The 18,649-nt window shown below is 66.3% G+C and overlaps 5 protein-coding genes across 5 annotated transcripts; 3 read left to right on the top strand and 2 right to left on the bottom strand.

The window, feature by feature from the left end:
* Window positions 1–2,114: 2,114 nt before the first annotated feature.
* CHLNCDRAFT_136095 (hypothetical protein) lies at window positions 2,115–4,035 on the top strand (the record flags this gene model as incomplete). Its single annotated transcript, XM_005846075.1, has 5 exons — window positions 2,115–2,181; window positions 2,339–2,934; window positions 3,130–3,297; window positions 3,677–3,750; window positions 3,954–4,035. 5 exons carry the CDS (start codon window positions 2,115–2,117, stop codon window positions 4,033–4,035), a joined length of 987 nt encoding a protein of 328 aa, XP_005846137.1.
* Window positions 4,036–5,016: 981 nt separating this feature from the next.
* Window positions 5,017–7,636, top strand: CHLNCDRAFT_136094 (hypothetical protein; the record flags this gene model as incomplete). Its single annotated transcript, XM_005846074.1, has 10 exons — window positions 5,017–5,037; window positions 5,227–5,326; window positions 5,566–5,663; window positions 5,777–5,832; window positions 6,016–6,155; window positions 6,315–6,358; window positions 6,557–6,644; window positions 6,840–6,934; window positions 7,140–7,267; window positions 7,441–7,636. The coding sequence occupies 10 exons, from the start codon at window positions 5,017–5,019 to the stop codon at window positions 7,634–7,636; spliced, it is 966 nt and encodes a 321-aa protein (XP_005846136.1).
* A 537-nt stretch (window positions 7,637–8,173) lies between these two features.
* CHLNCDRAFT_136093 (hypothetical protein) lies at window positions 8,174–8,924 on the bottom strand (the record flags this gene model as incomplete). The annotated part of the gene is made up of 3 exons (XM_005845947.1): window positions 8,174–8,629; window positions 8,721–8,806; window positions 8,915–8,924. 3 exons carry the CDS (start codon window positions 8,922–8,924, stop codon window positions 8,174–8,176), a joined length of 552 nt encoding a protein of 183 aa, XP_005846009.1.
* A 1,289-nt stretch (window positions 8,925–10,213) lies between these two features.
* On the bottom strand, window positions 10,214–13,907 carry CHLNCDRAFT_25226 (NADH:ubiquinone oxidoreductase 51 kD subunit; the record flags this gene model as incomplete). Its single annotated transcript, XM_005845946.1, has 11 exons — window positions 10,214–10,415; window positions 10,592–10,662; window positions 10,897–11,001; window positions 11,262–11,409; window positions 11,633–11,798; window positions 11,986–12,090; window positions 12,330–12,428; window positions 12,631–12,714; window positions 12,913–13,036; window positions 13,272–13,421; window positions 13,827–13,907. Coding segments are annotated over 11 exons (1,335 nt in total), but the record flags the coding sequence as incomplete, so codon positions are not given.
* A 403-nt stretch (window positions 13,908–14,310) lies between these two features.
* On the top strand, window positions 14,311–17,569 carry CHLNCDRAFT_58381 (hypothetical protein; the record flags this gene model as incomplete). The annotated part of the gene is made up of 8 exons (XM_005846073.1): window positions 14,311–14,346; window positions 14,535–14,707; window positions 15,063–15,220; window positions 15,680–15,759; window positions 15,977–16,108; window positions 16,352–16,477; window positions 16,769–16,858; window positions 17,118–17,569. The coding sequence occupies 8 exons, from the start codon at window positions 14,311–14,313 to the stop codon at window positions 17,199–17,201; spliced, it is 879 nt and encodes a 292-aa protein (XP_005846135.1). The 3' UTR covers window positions 17,202–17,569.
* Between the last annotated feature and the right edge of the window lie 1,080 nt (window positions 17,570–18,649).

Raw genomic sequence — 18,649 nt, 5'->3', positions numbered from 1 at the left:
GTGCATCGCGCGCCGCCCAGCCTCCGCCCGATACGATGCCGCCGAGGCAAAGGCCTGCCGGCAGTGCAGGTGCACGCCGAGGTATCTGAAGGTGGGGACGGTTTCCACCTCATTGCCGCCGTAGCGGAACCGCTCCTCCGTGGCAGCAGCCCTGCCAGCGGTGTACACTACCACCTGGGTCTTTTTGGTGTTAACCGTCAGGCCCCAGGCGGCACAGTAGCTCTCAAGGTAACCAAGCTGGAAACGCAGGCCTGCCGGCGTGGTGGCCAGCAGGGCCTGGTCATCAGCGTAAAATAATGGCGGCACGCACTCCCCGCTCTGCCAGCGAGGCAGAGCCGCGGCCGCAGCCTGTTGCACCAGCCCGAACTCGAAGTCATCCAGGAACAGACCGAACAATATAGGGCTCAAGGGGCAGCCCTGCTTGACCCCTGAGGTGGCCTGAAATGTGGGCGTGTACCCACCAGGCACTCGTACGCACATGGGAACCGCCGCATAGAGGGCCTGCACCGCCCGCAACGCCCAGCCTCCCAAGCCGGCGCTCTCCAGCTTCTGCCACAGCAGATGCCGCGGGACCCTATCAAAGGCCTGCTTGAAGTCCACATAGCAGGCATACAACGGCTGCCCACGCGCCCGCTGCCGCTCAATGATGGCTCGCAGTGCAAGCTGCTGGTCACGGCAACCGTACCCTGGCCGGAACCCCGCCTGGCCAGATGCCCGAATGCCCGCCGCCTCAGTGTGGGTTGTAAACCTGCTCTGAAGCATGCTGGCAAACAGCTTGGCCGGCAGTGTGCCCACGGCAATGCCGCGGTAGCCGTCACAGCGCAGGTGGTCCGCACCAGGCTTGCGGATCGGTGTCAGCGCACTGATCGCCCAATGGGCCGGCAACGCCCCAATCCGTACACAGGCGTTAAGCAGCGCGACGAGCGAAGGGCCTAGCTGCTTGATAGCACCCTTCAACATCTCCGGCTTCAGGGCACCCAAGCTGGCTTTGCTGTTCTTCGCTCGCTGCGCCATCTCCGTCAATTCTGGGAGAGTGAATGGCTCATGCAGTTGTTGATGTGCCGGTGTCAACTGTGGGGCATGAGCACGGCCTGCCACGGCGCCCGCCGCCTGCGCCGCGCCCGCGGCGGCGGCAGGGGCGGGCCTGCCCGCGGCAGCCACGTGTGTGTAGCCCAATAGTGACCGGAAGTGGCCGTTCCAATCACCGGCCGTGATGGAGGGGTCCGCGCCCTCCCCCTTGCCCTTGAGCAGCCTGTGGAAGGCAGCCGGGGCATCGAATTCGAGCCGTGCCAGGTCACGACCCCTCTTGCGCTTCACCCCAGCGACCTTTCCCACTGCCCCTAACACTCCGACTGCTCAGGGCAGCAGAGCAGGCAGAGCAGGAGGCTGGATACATAACGGCTCCAGGTGCTGTGAATCATGTTGGCCTCTATCTCTGGGCATGATGTGGCTGGTCACTTGGTCAACCCTGCTATGAATGGCTGCCTGAGCGTGCTGCAGGGAACGTGGATGTGTCGTTGGTGGAGCAGCTGCAGAACCACCTGCTTTTCAACACGTACATGCATATGAGCGTGCCCGTTCTGACTATTTCAGGTGGGTGCGGAGCGGCACATCTGCTGTACAGGGCCAGTGCCGCCCAGCCCCAGACCGCTCTGCCTGCTGCTGCCCCGTGGCCTGCAGGGATTCTGAGTGAGGTCACCATGTTGAGGATCCACCTGTGCTCCTTGCTGGGCGTGCTGGTGGAGGGGCGCCGCTTCCTGAGAGGCGCACGCTATGCGGCTGCCCACCGTGTGCTTTACTCGGGGCTAGCTGGCAATGAGCCAGCAGGCAGCATCCCCTCCACCAGCAACACTACACGCCGCCGCAGCACACGTCCAGCAGCGGCATTCCCCCGTGCCCGCCGGTCCCGGGCTGGATGGTTTGGCTTCGGGTGGCGCTGGCTGGCAGCCGGCGTCAGGAGGGCATGCGACTGGCGGCAGCTGCTGTGCATGCTGTGCCTGCGGCTGGCGTCTAGGTGGCGCGGCTGGTGGACCAGCAGGCCCGTCTGGACGTTGACGCTTGCTCAGTGGGACGATCAAGAGTTTGAGCTGCTTGCAGATGTGTTTAATACAGCCATGCTTCACGTGCTGGGAAGGCTGCTGACCTCTGGCATCGACTCCACCTTTCTTCAGCACTCCTTCGGTATGTTATGCGCAACACCCTCTGGCTGTGTGCTCCTGCAGTGCCTTCTGCGTCTGTATGCAGCCGCTTGGGAATTTGCAATGCGCTGTGCATGCTGAGCGTGAATAAGGTGCTTGGCACTGGGGCTGCTGAGCCTCCCTCTCCCTCCACCCCGCAGGCATTTTCTTGATTTGCGACCAGCTGGCCATGAGGGTTGTAACATTCCTGCCGCAGTGGGAAGACGCAATTTATGGCGCATGCTTCTTGGTGTATGGGTGGAGCCTCTTGTGGAGCCTGGTATGGCGGCACCAGCAGCAGGCGGCGGCTGCTCAGCTGCCAGCAGCGGGCACACTCGGCATAAACCAACCGCGGTGGCCCGGCATTTCCTGGGCTGCGGTGTTCAACCCTGTCAGTGGCGACAGTGGCGGCGGCAGCGTCTGGTGGCAGCGGGCCCAGCGTGTCGCCTACTGCCTGATGTCGCTGGCCTTCTGGGCAGCAGCAGTGGAAAGAGTACTGGCACCAATCGCCCGTGCTGGGCGGCGGTCGGGCCGCCTGCGCAACCTGCCGGATGCACTGCTCAGCGTACTGCCCCACCTTGTGGTGGTGGTGCTCTCCCTGGAGGTCTGGGTGTGGCAGTCTCTGTCAGACATGGTAGCGGCAGCGCACGGCATCTCCCTACTGCCCCGACTGCGCACGCTGCTGCCGCCGCCTGGACCAGCCGACTGCTGGCCGCTGTTCATCCTGCGCAGCCAAGTGCACCTGACTGTCATGTCTGTAAGTGGGTGCCACTCCTGCTGCTGGTGCCCGATGCAGCTAGCTTCTTACCTGCTGGGATGCACTAAGCTTGCTGCCACCTTTCCAGCTGCCTCCCCACCGTGCCTATGCCAGTATCGCCCTCCCTGCCTTCCATCCCCGATTGACATGCGCTGGCCCCTTGCCTGCCTGCCTGGCCACCCTTTGTCTTCACAGCTGTCCAACCTGCAGCCTGAGGACCTGGGGATGGGACCTCCCCCCTACCTTCTGTCCTACGGCATGCGCGTTTTGACTCTCACAGAGGACGCCATGTTTTCAGGCACGCACTCAAGCCTGGAGCGGCCCGCGGAGGAAGCGATACCTTTCTGCGAGCCTCTCATGCTGGTTGCAAGTAAGCTCCCCTGCCCGATGCTTCCACCTGGCGCCTACATGAGGATCAGCAACAGCATGCTTGCCACTGCCACAGTCACACAGAGGACTTTTTCCTTGCTGGTTGTTACATCCACCCCACCAACCTGGCACTAAAACCTTTGGAGAGTGTTTGTCTGCATCATAAAGGCGGCACTTGCACGGGTGCTGCCACCTCGCGACCCTGGCCAAGCTGTGCCTGTCTCCACAGCCGCTGCCCGCCAGTCAGGAGCTGCCGTGGCGCAGGAAGATGCACAGACGCACAGCCCACACGGCAGGCAGGGGCGCATGCATGAGACGGAAGCAGGGCGGCAGCAGAGCCAGCAGGCAGTGGGTGGCATCGGTGATGCAGCAGGGCGGACGGCAGGAGCAGCAGCTAGGCAGGCTGCACCTGCTGCAGCTGCAGCTGACGCAGGTGGAGCAGCAGCGGTGCAGGAGGCCATACAGGAGGAGCCTGTCGCTGCGGCGGCGCCGCCACCGGCAGCTGAGGAGGCTAGCCTGGAGGGTGTGGCAGCACCACCGGCGCCCTCATCACAACCACCACCGCCATCCAGGCCGCATCGCCGCTGTGCGGCATGTGGCGCCACCGAAGGCAGCCAGGGGCATCGCGTGCGCAAGTGTTCTGCCTGCAGGCAGGTGTACTACTGCTCCACTGAGTGCCAGCATGCCGACTGGCCGGCTCACAAGAAGCTGTGCTGCTATCTGCGCGGCTGATAGCAGCAGAGCCAGGGTTTGGTCAAGCTCCACCATCGTAGCCACCGGCAGCTTTGGTGTGGTGGTTGTGTTGGCGCATGCATGTTTCTGATCTTTTGTTGCTTGTTCGATCTGCACAGACTGGTGTTGCCACATGTGAAATCTGTTGGCAGCCGGCACAGAATGGGAAAGATGAAGGAAAGCGCATGCGGGGGGCCGGCAGTCAGCGGCAGGGTTTGCCCGACGCAAGGCGCCGTGCTGCGGGCCAGCTGCAGCAGCAGCAATGCGCCCCCACGCGGATAAAACCTGTGTATTTGATGGCCAAAGCTTGCATAAGACCGGCGAACCCTGTAAATGATCCGTCGGGGTGGCCTGGTAGCTGCAGTAGGTGCGGGGCACCTGGGCGCGCTCCTGTGGCGCGTTGTGAGCCACAGGTGCTCGGGACACTTGAAACCGCCTCCTTTTTTCGAAATCCACCACCGATTTTGCTATTTATTCACATTTTCGCACGCATTTAGGCCGCGGCTAAGAAAGGCCTTCTTTGAAGGCGCTGGAGCTAGTGTCTAAACCCTCCGAGAGGGCACAGGTTCGATTCCTCCCATGTCGAAACTTTGTGAGGACAAACGCGGCATAGCTGACCGGCTCAGCGCCAATCCAAGCCAATTCCTTCGGGAACGCCTAATAGAATCGCCAAGGCTTCGGCACAGGCCTCCCCGGGACCCATTCACTACTAGTGGGGGGTACTGCACTTGGCGCGTCGGGCAGATCAAATAATGGTCTAAAGCTAGACGTTAAAACCGGGAAGTGAAGCTTGTGGAGGCTCTTCCCCACCTTTACCTTTACCTTTACGCTAGGTGTTGTGTTTGTGGTCGAGGCCTTCCTCCCCCATCTTCGAGGCCCATCACCAGCGCCATCATGCAGCCCAACTCAAACCCCTGCCGCCTGGCGGCGCTCCTCCTGTGCTGCATGGCGCTGGGAGCCCAGGGACAGAGGTGGACCGCAATGCTCGACGGCGCAAACCAGGTGAGGCGGGGTGCAGGAGGTAGCGTGCCGGCGCCTGGCGGCACACCCCGCCATGGCCGCCACACAGGCACCTGCCTAGCCAGCCAAACTTGCCGGGACCCGGCCCATGTTGCTGGGAAGGGGCGCGGAGCCGGATGCAAGAAGCGCTGGCTCCCCGCCACGGTCTGACCCGGCCACCTTCCGCCGCAGGTGCCGCCGCTCTCAGAGCCAGAGGTGGGCGGAGCCACAGGCATGTTTGCCATGTGGGCCGCCCCTGGCAGCATGATGGAGTACTCCCTGGAGGTCTCAAGTGAGCGGGTGTGGGCGGAAACCCAACCAAATTGCCCCCACAAGCAGAACGGCAAACGCCTGCCCGCCCAGCACGCCGCCAGCTGGCGCCAGCCTCCCAAAGCGCTCGTCGCCCACACCAGCTCAAGCATGCGTGCTCCACCAGCAAGCCCTCTGTGACGTCCACCCCCTGGCCGCCGGCCGGCATCCACACGCTTCATGTGCCTGCCCCCTGGCCTGCCTCCCCGTGCTTTCTTGCAGGCATCCAGAACCTGACCATGGCTCACATCCACGTGGGCAACGCCTCCACCAGCGGCCCCGTGGCCGTGGTGCTGGTCCCCCAGGGAGGCATGGTCATGGTGAGAGGGGGCGGGGTAGGTAGGGATGTATCAACCGAGGGTTCAGCAAGGCAGGAGGGGGTAAGGAGAGGAGGAGAGACCCTCACCTGCCTCCCGCTGCCCTCCCCATGCAGGACGGCGCCCCCCCCGTGCTGCCCGAGCCCGTGTCTGGCTCTTACGCCATCCCCTCGTAAGCGCCCGCTGCCGCCGCTGGCTCGCTGCCGCTGACCCCTTGCTGCGCCTCCTCCTGGGGGGAGGCAGGCTCGGTGCTTTGTTCCCTGGCACACACCTGTCGCTGTGGCCCTCCTGGCCCCTCCCCGGGCCTCATCTCGTCCCCCTGCCCGCTGCCTGCTTTCCTCTCCCCGCCATGCAGCGCTTTCTTCACCGCGGACGACCTGATCAACGGCATGAGCTGGGAGGAGTTCCTGGACGCCGCAGACAGCGAGGGCCTCTACGTGAACCTGCACACCACCGCCTACCCCGGCGGCGCCATCCGCGGCCAGGTGGTGCCAGGTGAGCAGGCCGTTGCCTGGGTGCTGGGCTTGCAGATGCGAGCTCTCTCACAGCTGCTGCCGTGCCGCGTGCATGCACGCATTTCCTCCATGCCATCTGCTGGTCCGGCCGAGCCGCGTCAATTAACGCATGGCAACGTGCCTATCTCCACTGCCGCAGAGCTGGACCTGATGTTTGAGGCTACGCTCAACGGCGAGAACCAGGTGCGGCGCCGGACAGCACTGCGCTGTGCATGCTGCCCTGCTGCCACCACAGCCGCCTGCTGCTCTGCGGCGCGACCGGGGGATGCCACGCACGCGCTGGCCTGCGCCTGCCTGGCATCTCATGCCCTGCCTCGCCCCATTGACCGTGCCACCCTCTGCCACCGCGTACTTCCATCCCCACCGCCACCTGGCCCGCAGGTCCCCCCCGTGACCACCGCCGCCACCGCCATGTTTATGATGATGGAGGACGACATGGGCATGTTTGCCTGGGAGCTGACCATCAAGGGTGGGTGACTGGCAACCGCCGTGTCACAATCGCAGCCCCTGACACTTGGCACAGTGGTGGACCTCTGGGACAGTGCCTGCCGGGAGCTGCGAGCTGCCCAGCCAGCCAGCAGGAGCTGCTTGCCAGCCAGCCTGCTTGCTTGCTGCCTTCTGCCTGCCTGCTGTCCTTACCATGCCCGGGCTGCCCCCACTGCAGGCATCGAGAACCTGACTATGGCTCACATCCACGCCGGCAACGCCACCAGCAGCGGCCCTGTGGTGGTGGGCCTTGTGCCGGTCGACCCCGCGGAGGTGGGTGGGTGGCAGGTGGCGGGGTGTGGGTTGATGTGATGTGTTGTTGGTGGGGTGCGTAGCGGGGAGGCGCGGCCTGCCATCGGCTGCTCCAGTCTGCAGCCCAGGCGGGCAGGGAAGGTGGGACAGGGAGGGTGGGAGCGCGCCAGAGAGTTGCCGTGGCTGAGGTGGAGCGCTAAGCTGGCACAGCGCGTGCTGCCCGCAGGCCATGCTGGCGGAGCCCGCCTCGGGCGACCTCTCCTACACCGGCACCTTCTCCGCCGACATGCTGGCTGACGGCATGACGGCCGAAGACCTGCGCACCGCCCTGCGCTTCGACACCGAGAACAACCTGTGAGCCGCCGGCATGACCAGTTTCGGCCTGCGTGTCGCCTGCAGAGGCGCCCAGCTGGGCTGCCCGCCTGGCTGCCGCTGCTTGACGCCTGCTCGGCTCGGGGATTCCAGCTGCCAAAGCCTGGCACACCTCTCACCTTGCCCCCACTCCCCACACGTCCCCTGCCATGCAGCTACGTCAACCTGCACACCACTGAGTTTCCCAGCGGCGTCATCCGCAGCCAGGTCATGTGGAAGGGCGTGGCGACCTCCGTCCCGGCTGAGGCCCCCGCCCCCGAGGCCACGCCCACCACGTCTGCCGCCGCCGCCACCAGCGGCAGGGGCGCCATCCTGCTGCTGGCGGCCGCGCTGGCAGCCGCGTTCCTGTGAGGCACGTAGTGGCCAACCGAGGATGTGAAGCACGCCGAGGATGTGAAGCGCGCCGCACACACACCACCACCACTCTGGGCTGCCTTGGGATAGCTCACAACTGTAGTGCAGTAAGGTATTACCCACGCTCTGTCCCCACCGCATCACGGATCAGTACCAAAAGTACCACCATCCTCGCTATCCTCGCCCTGCATTCATCATTCATTCATTCTTCCCGATCAGACCCTTTCAGTGAACCCCCGCAGACCTGCCTGCCTGGTTGTTGTGCCCGACGGTGCGTCCTGCCCGCGGCTTTTCCCCTGCCATCCCTGATTCTTGATTTCCCCGTTTGAGAAGATTCTGCCCACCCGCAGCATCCTTACGGTCATGCTTGACCCCCTCCCCTTCAGCAGCTGGCTTTCCCTGCCACTCTGACCTCGCCCTGCCCCACCTAGCAATGTTGGCAGCGGAGCCGGTGCACCATGCCCAGCTGTGAAACCATCTGATGTAAGCAATCGGATCACACAGTGAATCATAATCACAAGGATACGGCGTGCTCTAGTCCGCCCCCGCCTGCGCCGTGCACACCCGCTTGTGGGAGGCAGCCCAGTCTGCGTGCTGGCAGTCGCGGCCGCAGTACCAGACCGCCCCGCAGCGGGCGCAGGCCTTGAGGGGCGCCCCCGCCTGGCGCGCCGACTTGGAGCAGGGCGGGTTGGAGCAGATGAGGCTGTCTCGGCCGCGGCGCAGCCGCATCTCCCGCGCCTCTGCCGTGCGCCCCGCCGCCTGCAGCACGCACCCCAGCTCGTCCCGGGTGATGGCGGCGTCGTGCGACTCTGCCGGGCGCGCCTCCCGGATCTGCAGCGCCGCCCGAAGCATGGTCTCCGCCTCCTCCAGCGCCCCGCGCTGCTTCAGCAGGCGGCCCAGGCTGTTGTAGGTGGTGCCGGTGGAGACGCTGGAGGCGCCCAGCGTGGCCAGCTTGACTGCCAGCACCTCGCGGTGCAGCCGCTCCGCCTCCTGCGCCAGCCAGGGCGGGCCCGAGGGATGCTGAGCGGCGGAGCTGAGAGGATGCCATTGCACTGCAGGCCCAAGTAGCTGCGCGTGCCACCTGTGGGTTTGAGTCGCTCAGCGCTTCGGCATAGTTGTGCTTGCTCATGGCGGTGGCGGGGTGGCGAGGCCCAAGGGTGCGCTCGTCTGCGGCGGCGGGCAGGAGAGCGCCGGCTAGTCGGGCGGCAGCGGCAGGACGGGGCCCGCTGGTTCGGGCGTGCAGCATCATGACACAGCTTCGACTTGCAAGCTCACCCCGCTCCATTTGCTGGCGGGCCCTCTCCAGCCCCCCTCCCATTGACATGCCGCTGTGGAACATGCATCCTCTGCTGCCGATGTGGAAGATTCAACACAGGGGAGGTCAGAAAGAGCTAAGCCGTGGCATTATATCCCGCTCAGGCCACTTAAAATTCCAGCTCAGCTCAAACCGCGGCCTGGGCCAATTTCCAAAATTCGGAAAACCGGGCGCCATCCACCCCATCTCGAGACAATCATGGGATCAGCAAGAGATCGCCGGGCCACGCTACCATCATTGAACTCCCCGATTCCCTGCTGCTGTCAGTTTTCGGGCGCCTGGATCCGACCCAATGGTGAGAAAACGCGCAATCCAAGGGCAGCGCTGCTGGAGACGCTGGGTGACGCTGGCACCGTCCAGCTGGGTGACGCCGGCACCGGTGCCGTGGCTCCCCGCCGCCCAGAAACCCAGCACACGCTCGTGTGTCTTCGAGGCCCGCCTCTAGATCCCCGCGCGCTAGATCTCCCCGTTAGATCTCCCCGCGCGCTAATTGGCTCGCCATGCTGTTCAGGCGTCGCCACATCGGTTGCCCCCGTTTGCCCCACCGTTAGGGGAGATTCATTGCCATCGCCTCCTCCCCGCTTTGTCCATGAAATGATGCCAGGGCAGCGCCAGTTGGAGGGTCAACATATGGGAGCACCAAGGGTCTGCAGCATGGTGGTTCTGTGCCAAACACGCTGGCGTTGCCGTCTGTGCACGAGGCGGAGACTGTATTACAATGTGTGCTGCCACCGCTCAGCGGCGGGTGCAACAGCAGAGACACGCCACTTCAGATTCCTGAGGCGTGCTTAACAACAGGGCGAGGGCAAGGGAGCGAGGACAGGCTCGCCGCCGCTGCCCAGCGCCAGCGCTCAGCGCTGTCCTGTGTGGGCCTTCACAAACGGTTGGGCCAACAGCAGCAGATGGCAGTCCCGTGGAAGGGTTGGCTTGGCCACCACAGTGCATGGCTGGGCAGCGAAACCGGTGGCCTGTCGTGGCTGGGGCATGTGGTGGTAGGGGGCCCTAGTATACAGTTGGGCACGACGAGCGGCGGCACTGCGAGGGGCTCAGGCCGCAATGCGCTCCACTTCATCCGAGGCCTGCTCTATCCGCTGCTCCATCAGCGGCCTGCAGCGCAGCGGTGGCACAGGCGAACACAGCCCAGATGAGGAGCAGCAGGCGAGGCGCGGCATTGGCGGCCCACGCATCTCGAGCTCCCATCACGCCTTCACACAACCACTGCCTCCCGCCTCAGCCCCGGCAGCCAGCTGCCAGACTGCCTATCCCTGCCTCGCAACCCTGCCTGCCCATCTCTGCCCGTGTCTGCGTGCCAGCCTGCCCGCATCCCCGGCCGCGCTGCGCGCGCACCTGAAGTGGCGGATGAGGCCCTGCACGGGCCACGCCGCGGCGTCGCCCAGCGCGCAGATGGTGTGCCCCTCAATCTGCTTGGTGAGCTCCCACAGCATGTCAATCTCCTCCACCCTGCAGCAGCACGCAGGAGTGGCAGGTCCTCCACACGAAGTGGAAGGGTCCACAAGGCAGGGACGGCAAAAGGGACGCACGGATGCGGATGCGCCTGGGCACGCGGCGGCATGCCAGACGCAGGCTCGGCGACGGGGCCAGGGATGCCCCAGCAGGGCCATGCAGCAGCTGCTGACCTGGCGTCTCCCTTCTTCATGCGGGTCATGATGTCGTACAGCCAGCCGGTGCCCTCGCGGCACGGCGTGCACTGCGGGTGGGAGGCCGGCACCGCGTCGGGTGGTTGCGAGTCAACACAGCAGAACGCCCCCCTTGTGCAAGCAGCAGCCCAGCATAGGAGGGCGGCTGAGGGGGGCTGCGCGGCTGCCCGCAGTCTCCCCCCGGGGCGCAACGCCTGCGAGGCGGCCACCACCAGCAGCAAAGCGGGAAAACAGCACAGACGCCGGCGCCGGGCTGAGCTGGCACACGCTGAGCTGGCACCCACCTGGCCGCACGACTCGTGCTTGTAGAAGTAGGACAGGCGGGCGATGGCCTCGATCGGGTCGGTGCTCTTGTCCATCACCATCACCGCAGCGGTGCCCAGGCCCGACTGCACGGCAGCGGGTGGCGGGCACGGCGGCGAGCAGGGGCGAGGGTGAGCAGGTGCGAGGGTGGGCAAGGAGCCAGCCAGCCAGCAAAGGAGGGAGGGAGGGCAGGGGCACACGCTTCACCACGGCGCCAGGCCATGGCGCAGCTGTGCACCGGCTGTAGGCAGGCAGGCAGGCGGGGCGCTCGTGCCCACCCACACGCCCACGAAGCTGGGGCCACAAAGCCAGCCAGCTAGTGGGGGCCGCCGCCGCCAGGCCCCACCTGCCGCTCCTTGAGCGCATCAAAGTCCATCAGCACATCCTCGCACTGCGCCTTGGGCAGCATGGGCACCGAGGAGCCGCCCGGGATGATGGCCAGCAGGTTGTCCCACCCGCCGCGCACGCCGCCCGCGTGGCGCTCAATCAGCTCCCTGAGGGCGGGCAGGGAGGGTGAGGCAGGTAGAAGGTGAGGCAGGATTCAGTGGCAGGTGGGGCAGGGTCCAGTGGAGGGCGGGGCACGGGCACAAGGCCAGGTGCTCCCGCCATCTGCCTTTTTCTGTTGCTGCTGCCTGCCTTCCGCTGCCAGCCGCCTGCCTCCCTGCTGGCCGCCGGCGCTGCTGCTGGCCTCCTGCCTGCCTCGCTGCCTGCCCTCACTTGAGCGAGATGGACATCTCTTCCTCCACAGTCACGGGGCGGTTGACGTGGCCCGAGATGGCAAACAGCTTGGTGCCGTGGTTGTTCTTGCGCCCAAACCCGGCAAACCACTCTGGTCCGCGGCGCAGGATGGTGGGGCTCACCGCCACCGTCTCCACATTGGTGACTGGGGAAGGGGTGGAGGGGAGGCAGGATGGCAGGGGTGACGTGGTGGGGGCAAGGGAGTGCACTTGGGCAGGGGCCGCCGCCACGCCCTTGGTGAGGCGGGCGGCGTGGAGCCCTGAGCAGCACAAGTGTGGCAGGCGGGGGCGGCTTCTCCGCTTGGTGCCTGCCGCGGCATGGCGGGGCCGCACCGGTGGTGGGGCAGCCGTAGAGGCCCACGTTGGCTGGGAAGGGCGGCTTCAGCCGCGGCTTGCCCTGCTTGCCCTCCAGAGACTCGATCAGCGCAGTCTCCTCGCCTGCAGGGCAGGGCGGGGGCGGGGTGCAAAGCACGCATTCAGAATGCGAGTCAGGATGGCGCCGCAGATGCGCCTGAGTAAGCGGCATACACAACCCGTTCGGCTGCCGATGTATGCCTATGCATTGGTCTCCCAGTCCACCGGGTGCAGTGAGAGGAGGCCGGCAAGGAAGCATGCTCAACCAGGCTGCGCGCTCCGATCAGCAAGCGATTAACTAATCGCCAACACATCAGCCTCACCACAGATGTAGGCGCCGGCGCCCCAGTGCACGTTGAGGTCGAAATCGTAGCCGCTGCCGCACGCATTCCTGCCCAGGTAGCCCTTGGCGTACGCCTCGTCTGCGGGAGGAAAGCGCGGGGAGTTGGAGGAAAGAACGCGGGAAGAAGGGCAGGGGTGAGGGAAGCAGGAGAGCACACCACGAGGAAGGTAGTGCATGCGTGTCTGCGTATATGCGGCATGCCAGCAGCGCCAGGGCCAGCAGAGGCAAGCCCAGCGCGGGCGGGCGGGTCGGCCGGAGCCCGCGTGGAAAGCGCGGCGCACCTATGGCCCGCATCACCGCCTTGCGCTCCTCCACAAACTCGCCGCGGATGTAGATGTAGCCCGCCCGCGCCCGCATGCCCACACCTGCGCAGCCGCAGCAGGCGGTGGGAGTCGGGTGGGAGCGCAGGGCAGGCGGGGGCCGCCTGCACCTTCCCTGCCACACACATGCCAGACCGCACACACGCGCGCGGCGTCCCAACACACTCTCAGCCACCCCAGCACCACCTCCACCCCACCACCTCCCCCACCATCCACCCCCGCTCGCTCTGCCCCTCCACCCACCCGCGATGAGGCACCCCTCCACCAGCTTGTGCGGCTCGTGGCGCATAATCTCGCGGTCCTTGCACGTCCCCGGTTCAGACTCATCCCCATTCACCACCAGGTACGAGGGGCGGCCGTCGGAGACCTGCAGAGGGGCCGACGGTGTGGGTGCCCAGGGCGTGGGTGGATGCCGGAAGGGCGGCCAAGCCAGGCCCCAGACGCTGGGCATGAGGCGACTGCTCGGACGTGGCCATGAGTTGGTGTGCCTGCCTCCCCGCGACTGCCAAGCGCCCGGCGCTGCCCCAGCGCCACACAGCCACACGCCGTGGCCGCAGCCGCAGCACCAGGCAGCGCCAGGGGCTGCAGGAGCGGCGGCGCACCTTGGGCATGAAGGACCACTTGAGGCCCGAGGGGAAGCCCGCGCCGCCGCGGCCGCGCAGCCCGCTCTTCTTCATCTGGTCCACCACCCAGTCGCTGCCCTTGGACACAATGTCCTTGGTGCGGTACCAGTCGCCACGCTTCTCCGCGCCCTGCGGTGGCACGCGTGGCAGCAGTGACCAGGGGCAGGCGTGAGAGGTGGAGGGGCTGGGGTTGGGCACTGCAGGCTGTCGGGTGCAGCGGCCAGCGAGGCGGCCGCGGCGGCGGCCTGGGACGGGCTGTTGCTCCGCGCCGGGGGATCAGGAAGCAGGGCGCCCTCATTGTGCGCTCATCGGCCAGCAAGCACAGCGTTGATGTGGTGGTGGCAGCAGCCACGGTTTCACAGCCTCCAGGCGGCTCGATTCGCCCACAGCGCACGCCAGCCAGGCATGCTGCCCCATAGCACTCCTCGCCTACTCCGAAACGCTGCGGCACCCCCACTCCCTCTCCCTCCAGGAGAAGCGGCGTAACTTGGGCGGCGCAGCCGCCGCCCCGCCCACCCGCGGCGCCGCTCTCACCTTGATGAACGGGTCATGGCGGCCGTAGATGTTGGTGAAAATGCGGTCCTTGTCCGCCAGACCCCCAAACGTGGTCCTCTCCGTCGCAGCGGCGGTGCTGTAGGCTCGCAGGCTGCAGGCGGGGGTGGGGCGGGGTTGTGAGCCACGCTGCGGGGGCCTGTGGCCATCCACTCATCGATCCACTTACCAGGTCGACAGCAGGTGGCCACTGCTGAGGCCCTTGCGGCCTGCAGACTGCAGGGCCATTGCTGGCAGCACCCGACCCTTCCTGGTCCACCTGCTGTTCGGGAGTCGCGATCGACAGCCCGCCGGGACGCCCAGGAGGCTTGGGCGAGGCAATATTCCCCTCCTTTCTTCAGCCCCCAAACCCGGCCATCGCGGGCCCATCAGGCCCCAGGAGCGCCCCGGCTGCTGTTCAGAGGCGCACGGGGTTTGGACGGTTGCCTGGGGAGCGTAGGAGGGCAGCCCAGTGCCACTTCTGAGGATGCTCCGCAGCGCAGCTCAGCGGCTGCTCTCTACGGTGGGTCAGAGCGCGACTATCACATCCAGGGATGCTTCAGAAGCAGCTAACAGGCTGCGTTGGGGTAGGGTTGCGATGGCAAGGGAACGCCCTGCTGCCAGAGCGAGGGCCGGGCCCCCACAAGGCCTGTGCGTCCGCCGGACAAGCTCTCAGCGCGGCCCTCCACCCGCTTGGCTGGCGGCCTGTAGGCGGCCCCCGCGGCGGAGCAGGCGGCGGGCAGGGCATGGTGGAAGGTCGGCGCTGCGGGCCTGGTGGCGGGCACTGCAGGCCTGGCGGCCGCATCCAGCATCGCGCTAGCAGACGAGGCCGAGCACGGCCTGCACGCGGCAGCCTTCCCCTGGCCCCATGAGGGATTCTTCAGGTGGGCGAGCTGCTGCTGTCGCCTGCCCTGAACGGGCCTCCGGTGTCCTGCCCCCCCTTGCCTGCTGCCACCCCTCGGCGCCCCGGTTCCCGCGAGGCCGCTGCCCGGCGACCTGCAGCCGGGGCGTTGCAGCGTGCACATCCAAACGCTCCTGCATCCCGCCCGCACTGCGGTCTCGCCTGCGCCGCTGCCTTCCTTCCTGCGCCCCCCAGGGGCGCCGCCCGCCCTCATCCTCAGCTCCCCACCATCCCCCGTGCCCTGCGCCAAACGCTCCCCGCCATCCACTTGCACCCCTGCCGTCCACCAGCCCCCCGACTCCGCCCACCCTTGCCCCCCCTGCCTCCCTCCCGCGCAGCTCGTACGACCACCGCTCCATCCGCCGCGGCTTCCAGGTGTACCAGCAGGTCTGCGCCACCTGCCACTCCCTGGACCTGGTGCACTACCGCGACTTGGTGGGGGTGGCGTACACGGAGGATGAGGCCAAGGCGATGGCGCTGGACATCGAGGTCACGGGTGGGTGGCAGCTGGGGTGGCAGCCAGCCTGCCGGCAAGGCTGCGAGTGTATTGCGCTGTGTCTGTTTTGTGTGTGTGTGTGTGTGTGTGTGTGGTGGGTGGGTGGCTGGGTGGATGTGGGTGGTGGGTGGTTGTGGCAGGGGTGTGCCGCGTGTGTGTGGGAGGACGGGGCCCTGGGGCCAGTGAGGTCGTTGGTGGGGGGCATGGAACCTTTCGCTGTCTGCCTGCGGCAGCTGCTGGCTGGCGCCTAGGGGTGGTTGGGGGACGGTGTGTGGCAGGAGGGCTGCGCTGGCGTGACAGGATGGGCTGGTGTGCGGCTGGAGGTGGGCAGTTGGTCGGCGGCAGGCGCAGGCAGCCTGCAGCTGCGGCCAGCAGCTGCGGCTGCAACCCTGGCCGCCGCCGCAGTGCTGAGTGGGCCCGCCGCCGCCGCCGCCGCCGCCGCCGCCGCTGGTGCTGCAGACGGGCCCAACGATGAGGGAGAGTCGTTTGAGCGCCCCGGCAAGCTGTCTGACAAGCTGCCGGCGCCATACATGAACGAGGTGAGGCTGGGCTGGCGCAGGGCCGTGTGGCAGCGAGGCAGGCAGGCAGCATGGAGGCAGCAGCTGCGAGCCCTCGTCCCCAGGAACAGGCAGCCCCTGGCCAGCAGGAGCAGGCAGCCTGCGTCCCCGCCGCACCTGCCCTGCCCCGCCTGCCCCTGCCCCTGCCCCCGGTCTCACTTGTACCGCAATGTACCGCAATGTACCGCCCGTGCCGCAGGAGCACGCGCGCTACGCCAACGGCGGCGCCTACCCTCCAGACCTCTCCCTCATCACCAAGGCCCGCCACGATGGCCAGAACTACGTCTTCTCGCTGCTGCTGGGCTACCGCGAGCCACCCGCCGGCATCTCGGTGAGATGCGATGCCGCGCCGTGCAGCGGGGGTGGGAGGCGGCAGCGAGAGGCCGCAGGGTGTGGGGGCGCGGCGGGGAGCGTGGGAGCGGCGGTTGCTGGGAAGGGTGGCCAGAAAGCAGGGCGGAAGGGCAGCGCGGCGGCCTGGGCCGGGCCGGGCCGCTTGCCGAGCCCGAGGCACGGAACGCTGCTGCGGTGTCGTGAACCAGCCTCCCCAACGCTGCCGCCCCCCGAAGCGGCGCAGGTGCGTGAGGGCCTGCACTACAACCCGTACTTCCCCGGCGGCGCCATCGCCATGCCCAAGATGCTCAACGACGACGGCGTGGAGTATGACGACGGCACGCCCGCCACCGAGGCGCAGCAAGCCAAGGTGCGGCGCTCGCGGTGCCGGCGGGCGCGGCGGCCTGGGGCCCTGGGCTGGGGCGCTGGCATGGCGCGCCCGGGGCTGCAGGCCGTCTGGGCTGCTGTGGCTGCAGGGGGCTGCCGCGGTGTGGGCCCTCTGCCAATTGTTTGATGCGCAGCTCTTATCAGCACCTCTGTGCTGTTGGGCCCTCTGCCTCGTGCTTGTGGTGACCCCTCCGCGCCCTGCCCCTGGGTGCCTGCTGTCCTGACCCCTCCGCCCCGCGCCCCCCGCGCTCCTCTGCCCCTGCTGCTGCCGCAGGATGTAGTGACCTTCCTGTCGTGGGCTGCGGAGCCCGAGATGGATGAGCGCAAGCTCATGGGCGCCAAGTGGATTGCGGTCATGTCGCTGGTGCGCCTCTCTGTCTGTTTTCTTTGTTGTTTGGTCGCTTTGCTTCGGTTGTGCGGCTTGGTGGCAGCCGCCCTGCTGGAGGAGTTGCAGCCATCTCTGCCAGTATAGAAGCTCACTCGCCAACCAGCAGCAGCAGCGTGTGTGGTGTGCGAGGGCGCAGCAGGCACGGGTCCCAGTTGGCGGGGCCTTCTGCCTGCTGTATTGCCCTGGCCTGCCGCCCCTCCCTCACCTCCTTTGCCCTCTGCCCTCTCCACGCCAGGTCTTCATCACCACCATCTATTACAAGCGCTGGAAGTGGTCCCCTCTCAAGTCGCGCCGCATCATTGTGGATGTGGTCAACTAAGCTGAGCTGGCGCTGGACTGGCAGCCTGGGCTCGAAAACCGGCGCGACCTGTCGACGGGCCTAGTGTTGGAATCGCCTGGATGTGGGCTGGAGGCCGGCTGTTGGGCAGGGGCCACCGTAGGCTGCTGCCTGCTGGCCAGGGCTCAGAGGAGCCTGAGCGGCGGCGGCCTTGCTCGTGTGCCCCCCTCACCCAGACCTGTGCAAAGGGAATGGTGCAAGGCGGCCACGAGCCCCGAGTGCCCTCCCTTCGTTGCTTCGCTACCTCTTGTGTTCCAAGCACTTACAGTTGGGAACAGACAAACAAACTCCACAACAGAGAGCAGCGGAAAGGCGGTCATTATAACAGCGGGCCATGTAACACACTCAGCAAATGGCTTCCAAAAACATTCTGTTGGACAACCCCTGAACGGGAATGATGGACGGTGTTGGGTGGCAACGCTGTGTCTCCAAAATCTCACGCCACGCGACAGCCGGCACGGCCTCGAATTGCAGGTACAGGCGCTGAATGCTGAGGCGGCGAGCCGCCCAGCGCACCATGCTGAGCATGCCGTCCTCCTCCTCCTCCTCCTCCTCCTCCTCCTCCTCCTCCTCCTCCTCCTCCTCCTCCTCCTCCTCCTCCACCTCCTCCTCCTCCTCCTCCTCCTCCTCCTCCTCGTACTCGTACTGCTCGTCCCCAAGCACCACCAACTCACACAGCTGCAGCACTTCCAACACTGCAAGGATCTTGCACAGATGGCCCCAATCTGCTGCCAGCCCACGCAGGTGGTGCAGGCTGGGAAGCGTGGTCGGGAGGTGCCCTAGCGAACCGCACAGCTCCAGGTGTGTCAGCTGCCGCAGGCGAGGCAAGGCTTGCTCCAGCATCACATAGTCCTCTTCAGGTGGGTCAGCCACCGCGAGAGACACAGGGAGGTCAGCTGGGACAGGCAGGCAGGCATGGTGCAATCCCACAGTACGAGCCGTTCCAGGAAGCCGAGGCGGGTGAGACAGACAGCGTCTTCGCAATAGCAATTCCTCAGCTCAAGGTGGCGCAGGTTGGTCAGGTTGCCAACCTGCATGGCGGGCAAAATCAGGTATGCTTGTTTTGCTTGTGTGGGCTTAAAGTCTGGTAAAGCAAGAACTAGCTTGCAACATAGACTCCCCGCCGAAACGGGACGGGAACCGGGCGAAAGCAGAGAAAGCAATAAAACAGGGGTGGAGCAAGGCGACATGCAACGCAAGCAGCTGACAGGGCACGCATCGAAACGTGTGTATGACTGGCAAAGTGGCATGGCGCATTGGGGAGAAACGCAACGGTACGGGAGCATGGGCTGGCCAAACGGCAGTGCGGAACGCTAGGTCACTAGAAAAGCAGGGAAAGGCGCACTATGTATGCAATGAGGGCAGCCCCGGCTCGGGGCCGTTAGAAAGCAGTGGGCGGGAGGGGGCGGCCCCGGTGTGGGCGGGCCCCT

The sequence above is a fragment of the Chlorella variabilis genome (genome assembly GCF_000147415.1).
Source record: "Chlorella variabilis unplaced genomic scaffold CHLNCscaffold_15, whole genome shotgun sequence".
Classification (NCBI taxonomy): Eukaryota; Viridiplantae; Chlorophyta; class Trebouxiophyceae; order Chlorellales; family Chlorellaceae; genus Chlorella; species Chlorella variabilis.
This window is presented reverse-complemented; position numbering and strand designations above follow the sequence as displayed.